The sequence below is a fragment of the Pangasianodon hypophthalmus genome, chromosome 24 (genome assembly GCF_027358585.1).
Source record: "Pangasianodon hypophthalmus isolate fPanHyp1 chromosome 24, fPanHyp1.pri, whole genome shotgun sequence".
Lineage (NCBI taxonomy): Eukaryota > Metazoa > Chordata > Actinopteri > Siluriformes > Pangasiidae > Pangasianodon > Pangasianodon hypophthalmus.
In genome coordinates this window covers 7,861,274-7,866,947 of record NC_069733.1, presented here as the reverse complement: position 1 = coordinate 7,866,947, position 5,674 = coordinate 7,861,274, and the positions used below count along the sequence as shown (strand labels likewise).

Genomic DNA, 5,674 nt, shown 5'->3' with positions numbered 1-5,674 from the left:
ATCGTGTGTCCTGTAGGCTACATGCTGTAAACGATCCCTGCTCGACACCACATGGCTGTATGCTGAGGGGAGTCCACCGGAACCGGAGCTTCGAGCGCACTGACTGCGCGCGCACACAGCCCTGCACGCCTGAGCCCTGGCGCTCAGAACCTCCGGGCTCATGTGCACGAGAAGACATGATGCACACACCGGCTATATCCCAGACTGCACACTGCAGGATACCGTGCAATGAGTGCAAAAAATACTGTTTCCTCGCCATCGCCATGGCTGAAGCCCAAAGCGCGTTTTGCTATTCTCCATTCTCCATAGCAGGTGAAATAATAACAACGCCATATAAACCACTTACACTTTGTGTTTGTATGATACGGCAATTGACGCTTCTTTTTTTTTTTTTTCTCCAAACGCATTCGCGAGAAGGCCTTCTTTAAAAGGTGGCTTGCGTGAAAATTCATGCAGGTGTTACATTTCCACCATGCAGTGTGAACATTGAATATTAGCTGTGATTTACTGTGTTAGACTTCAGCTGGAAATAAATAAATCACATAAAATGCGTCGCCGCTGATTAGTCTACATGCTGATACAAAATGAAGCAACACATTAGACCTTTGCTTCTGCAAAATAAAATGCATTGACAGTTTACTGTATTTAAACACTAGTGTATTATAGCAATTCATAGCCTAATAACCTACTAATCTCACAGTAAATATCGAATTTGGCGCTAAATGCCTCAAGTGCTTAATGGCCTTGAAAATGACTAGTTGGAAATGTACTTTGGATGTGTGCTTAGCTGCCTCACAGAATTAATCGCATGTGATGGATGGATTCTCCTCAAATAAAGCTGCAGACCTGCTCACACACACGCAGCACTAAAGTGACAAAACTTAAAGCAACCACTGATGTGTTCTTGTTTTTTTTTTTTTTTTTTTTTGTTTTGTTTTTTTTTTCTCTCCTGGAAATGGATATGGGTGCACTGTTCCTGCACTCGATTCGTTCCCTTTACCAAAACAGAAGAGGCTACTATCTGTAACTTCATCAAACGTCCATTCCTCTCAGTTTGGAGCCTTTCATTGATTTTTTTTGCGGTTTGCACATTTAGCATCTTTTTTTTCTCTAATAAAACTAGATTTATTATAAAACTGTTTGTGCGCCATGATTATGAGCTCATTTATAGCCTACAATAAGGGGTTGATACTATAAATCAGACCTGATATTAAGGAGACAGTAATTGCACACGCTGCTGCTTTATGGATGCTGCTGGTTGGGCGCGTGCGCTCGCAGAGGCGACATTTCCAGCCTTCAATTCTGATTGGCTCTCATATGAGGAAGCTCACGCGCTCATCCACCTATTAAGCGCCTCCCTGTCTCTCTAAAGAACATTATAATGCTCGCGGCCACCTTTTTTTAAACGCGCGGAGAATTTTTCTTCATTTGGCCACTCTATGCTGTTTAAAGGAGTTAAAAGTTTTAGGGCTAGTTTCGGCAGCGGTGCGCGATGCTCTCTCACGCCGACCTCTTGGACACTCGCCTCGGTGAGTTACCGACATCCAACTCCGGTCTTCAGCTCCACTGTAAGCTATGGAGGAACTTTCCACCATTTCTACAATTATGATCGGATTTAGCCTTGATGCTTTAATCTAATTTTGAGCTCGATATTGTAGGCTAATTCATTATCTAGTGAATTAATTACATCTAACCTATTTCATCAAGCTTGTCTAAATGTTGATAGAGCGCACTGAGGATGTTCTGTGATGCAGTTTGAATGATGTGTGGACTATTTTCCTTGCTCTGTGTTATTATCTGTATATTATAGAAAAGTCAGAATGTTGATTGGTTTTCCGTGCCATGGAAAAACTTCATTCTGCCCGGTGGTTTTGCAGGGATGAAGGATGCGGCGGCTGAGCTGCTGGGCCACAGGGAGGCGTTGAAGTGCAGACTCGGCGCGGACAGCGGACACCCGGGCGACCTGAGCTCCGGACCGGACGCGGTCGAGGGCGCGACGCTGCTCCCCGGGGAAGAGATCAGCAATGGCGGATCAAACCCCAGCGGCATGCAGCAGGTCGGCGCCAAGGAGCAAGACAAACAACAGCAACAACAAGGTTCGAGTCAGTCGGGTGGACAGCAGAGTCAGCAGAAACAGAAACGACACCGGACCCGCTTCACACCGGCGCAGCTTAACGAGCTGGAGAGAAGCTTCGCAAAAACCCACTACCCTGATATCTTCATGAGAGAGGAACTGGCCCTAAGAATCGGATTAACAGAGTCCCGTGTTCAGGTGAGACAAAAACACCAAGCCTCAGACATGCCAAACAACCATTTCATCATTGTTTTCCTAGCAGCGAATTATTGTTATTATTATTATTATTATTATTATTATTATTATTATTATTATTATTCACAGATAATAATCTCACAGAGTTAAATTAACACAGTGTTTATGTGAGTACAGCTAAGAGCAACTGAACCCTGTGAGAGTTCATATTTACATTTTTAAAAAATATTTTTTATATTTCACCTGCAATATGAGTAACATTGGAAAAAATAACAAAACAAAGGATTAAAGCAAACAATGCCATAGGCCTAGGTGAGCTGTTTAATTTTGTGAAACAGCTGTGCAGCTTCTATGCATTTGCTTTAAGGGTTAATTTGAACAAGACACTGGACTTTGAAATAATGAAATTAAATAAAAAGCATTATGTTTATTTATTTATTCATTTATTTTTTATTTTTACAAATGCAGTGTTAGTAATGTCCGAGGGGTTATCCAAATATATATATATATATATATATATATATATATATATATATATATATATATATATATATGTAAGATTATTATTATTATTATTAATAATAATATTTTTATATAAGAAAATTAATTCAGCACTTTGTGTTAAATCAGAACTTTGGATTTTGCTGTGATCTTTTCCTGAAATGTAGAAAGAACTCGTCAGATTTTATATATATTTTTAAACTATTTTATATTTTAAATGTAATTATTTTTCTCTTATATTTTTACAATGTCTACTGCGTCATTTCCGTGTTCTGAATGCACGTATTGTCACTTCCTAGCTTTCAAACCTCCTAACAGTCCCGCACTATTTTCTTACTATATTTTGTGACTTTAAAAAACATTTTCATAATTTACCGCATCATAACAAATCTTACATTAGCCATAACGACGTGGGCCGCTTGCAGAAGCGTCAGAATGATGCTAATTAGTCGCCAAATGATGTTAGTTGCGATTAATTATACTGAACGCGATAATCATCATTAGTCAAAGCAAATCGCGCTCTCGCTCAAATATCCTGCGGTGTTTTTCTCTAAAGAGAGAAGGAGAAAGCACAGAGGCTGGAAAATTGCACCTCTATTTTCTGAATGTATTTTCGGCCCAGGTGATAAAGCACCTAGACCAGCAGCCATTTGTCTCTGGAATTGCTCTATCAGGCACAACGTCTTCATTCCAGTCAAGCAGCAAAATATTATTCTCCACTTTATGATGGCATAAGAAATAGCAGTTCGTTCTGTCAGTGACAGACCCAAGCTCTGGAATCGTTTGTGACCCCTTAATGAATTATTTGTCAGAGATTCTATATTTTTGTTATGTTTGAAAACATAATCTTGATCTTGATAAAAAGCAAAAATGGTACTGAGAGTGCTTGGTTAGAGTGCATTACATCTGCGCGTGCAGGAAACGAGACATTTCAAACGACGTGGTTTCTTTAAAATTTCATTCAAATGTAGGTGCCAGAATGAAATATATACATATATATATATGTGTGTGTGTGTGTGTGTGTGTGTTTCCATTTTAATTTATTTTCAATGTTTTTAATCAGTGATCACATTTTTACCAAAATATTCTCTTACATTTGATTGATCAAAAATATTTTTTGCTATAAATATTTTTGCTATTTGACTCCGAGAAGGATGCAATAGCTTATATTTTTAAAACGCACTGCACCAGCTCATCTCCTCCAGAAAGCAAGCTCAGTGCTGAATCTGTTCTCAGTATTAACTACACCCTCAAGGCTTCTGTAAGACTTCATTTGATCAGTAAAGGCTTGTCAGGCTCCTGCGGGTTCTGCTGCTAATCTTTCTGATGTGTTGTGTGGGTTGTAGGGTTTTATCTGCCCTACATATAAACCTTTAATTAAGGGTTCCACTGGACAGGACTTGATCCTGTTCTAAGAGGATATTACAGTGATGAATTAACCATTTCAGTCTGTACTGAGTGGAATATTGCAGTGTTCACTGGTGTCTGGTTGGAGTCATGTAAACACAGGTGCTGATTTTTTTTCTGTAGAAGAAGCGCGCTGTATTCGAGCTCATTGTGCTTGGTTTTCCTGCGCAGGTGTGGTTTCAGAACCGTCGGGCCAAGTGGAAGAAGCGCAAGAAGACGACGAATGTGTTCCGCGCTCCTGGCACGCTGCTGCCCACACACAGCCTGCCGCAGTTTCCGACGGCCGCAATGGGCGACGGCTTGTGCTCGTTCCACGCCAACGACGGGCGCTGGGCCGCGGCGGGAATGGCAGGCGTTTCTCAGCTGCAGCTGCCGCCGTCGCTCGGCCGCCAGCCGGGCATGGCGCAGTCGCTGTCGCAGTGCAGCCTGGGAGGCGCGCCGCCGCCCAACTCCATGGGCCTTTCCAACGGTCTATCGTCGAACGGCTCGGGTCTGCAGTCGCACCTGTACCAGCCCGCGTTCCCCGGCATGGTGCCCGCCTCGCTCTCCGGCCCGACCAGCGCGAGCGGCTCGCCTCAGCTGTGCAGCTCCCCGGACAGTGACGTGTGGAGAGGCAGCAGCATCGCCTCCCTGCGCCGCAAAGCGCTCGAGCACACCGTCTCCATGAGCTTCACCTAATCACAGCATCGTTTGCGTCCTCGTTAAAAAAAAAAAAAAAAAAAAAAAAGAATATTTTCACGGACGGTCAAGAGCCACTCAGGATCCGAGCTCGTAACTGTGAAATGACAAATTGGCAGCCTTAAAGGAAAAAAAGCGGAATCTCAACAACATCTGGACGGTGTTTGACGCACATGCGCAGTAGTAATAGCATCCACGTTTTAAAGCGTATACTTTAATTCGCGTGTTGGATACGATTTGTTATTTATTAACTTTTTTTTTTCTTTTAATGTCCTTAACAATTAATATTCGGTTTCGTATTTATTGACGATTATTTATTTATTTATATTCATCATGCTTGTTGTTGATCATTTATCAGAGAACAGCAGCGCGTGCTGTTGGCTTACTTCACTGATGAAATATTTATTAATGTTCATTTTTCTATATGTTAAAGGCAGCCACGTGTACTGCATGCTATGATTGGTTTAAAGCATGGGTCACGTGTGGATTTTTTCTTTCCTTTCCAATTTTGTACAGGCAACGAATAAGATGTATAATGAGTAAATTCTCAAATAATCCGATTCAGCTGCATGTATTGGCAAGAAAGAGCAAGGGAAATTTACATAACGCAAAATGATCTTGAATAGGATACTTGTGTAGATAAAACTAATTCTTGTTACCTGCTGGTCTGTTTGTGATATGTTTTGACTTACTGTATGTGCTTATTACTGAAATGTGTTTTTTCTTAAACGTTAATCCTACCAAATGCAACACACCTGGGCAGGTTTATATCAATTTATTGTAAATGGGTGAATAAAATCATTTTCAGTAACGTCAAAA

At 41.3% G+C, this 5,674-nt stretch overlaps 1 protein-coding gene across 2 annotated transcripts; it reads left to right on the top strand.

Annotated features, from left to right (window-relative positions):
- Window positions 1-1,279: 1,279 nt before the first annotated feature.
- otpb (orthopedia homeobox b) lies at window positions 1,280-5,674 on the top strand. Of its 2 annotated transcripts, none has more exons than XM_026931165.3 (3): window positions 1,280-1,529; window positions 1,878-2,272; window positions 4,349-5,674. In XM_026931165.3, exons 1-3 carry the CDS (start codon window positions 1,493-1,495, stop codon window positions 4,853-4,855), a joined length of 939 nt encoding a protein of 312 aa, XP_026786966.1. In that variant the 5' UTR covers window positions 1,280-1,492; the 3' UTR covers window positions 4,856-5,674. The 2 variants fall into 2 exon arrangements, with proteins under 2 accessions (XP_026786966.1, XP_026786965.1); XM_026931164.3 differs by having other exon boundaries at window positions 1,281-1,568.

Coding starts and splice junctions, on each gene's coding strand:
- otpb (XM_026931164.3), top strand. CDS start 1,493: ATGCTCTCTCACGCCGACCTCTTGGACACTCGCCTCGGTGAGTTACCG. Junction 1,569..1,877: donor CTCCGGTCTTCAGCTCCACT/GTAAGCTATGGA, acceptor GTGGTTTTGCAG/GGATGAAGGATGCGGCGGCT. Junction 2,273..4,348: donor TAACAGAGTCCCGTGTTCAG/GTGAGACAAAAA, acceptor TTTCCTGCGCAG/GTGTGGTTTCAGAACCGTCG.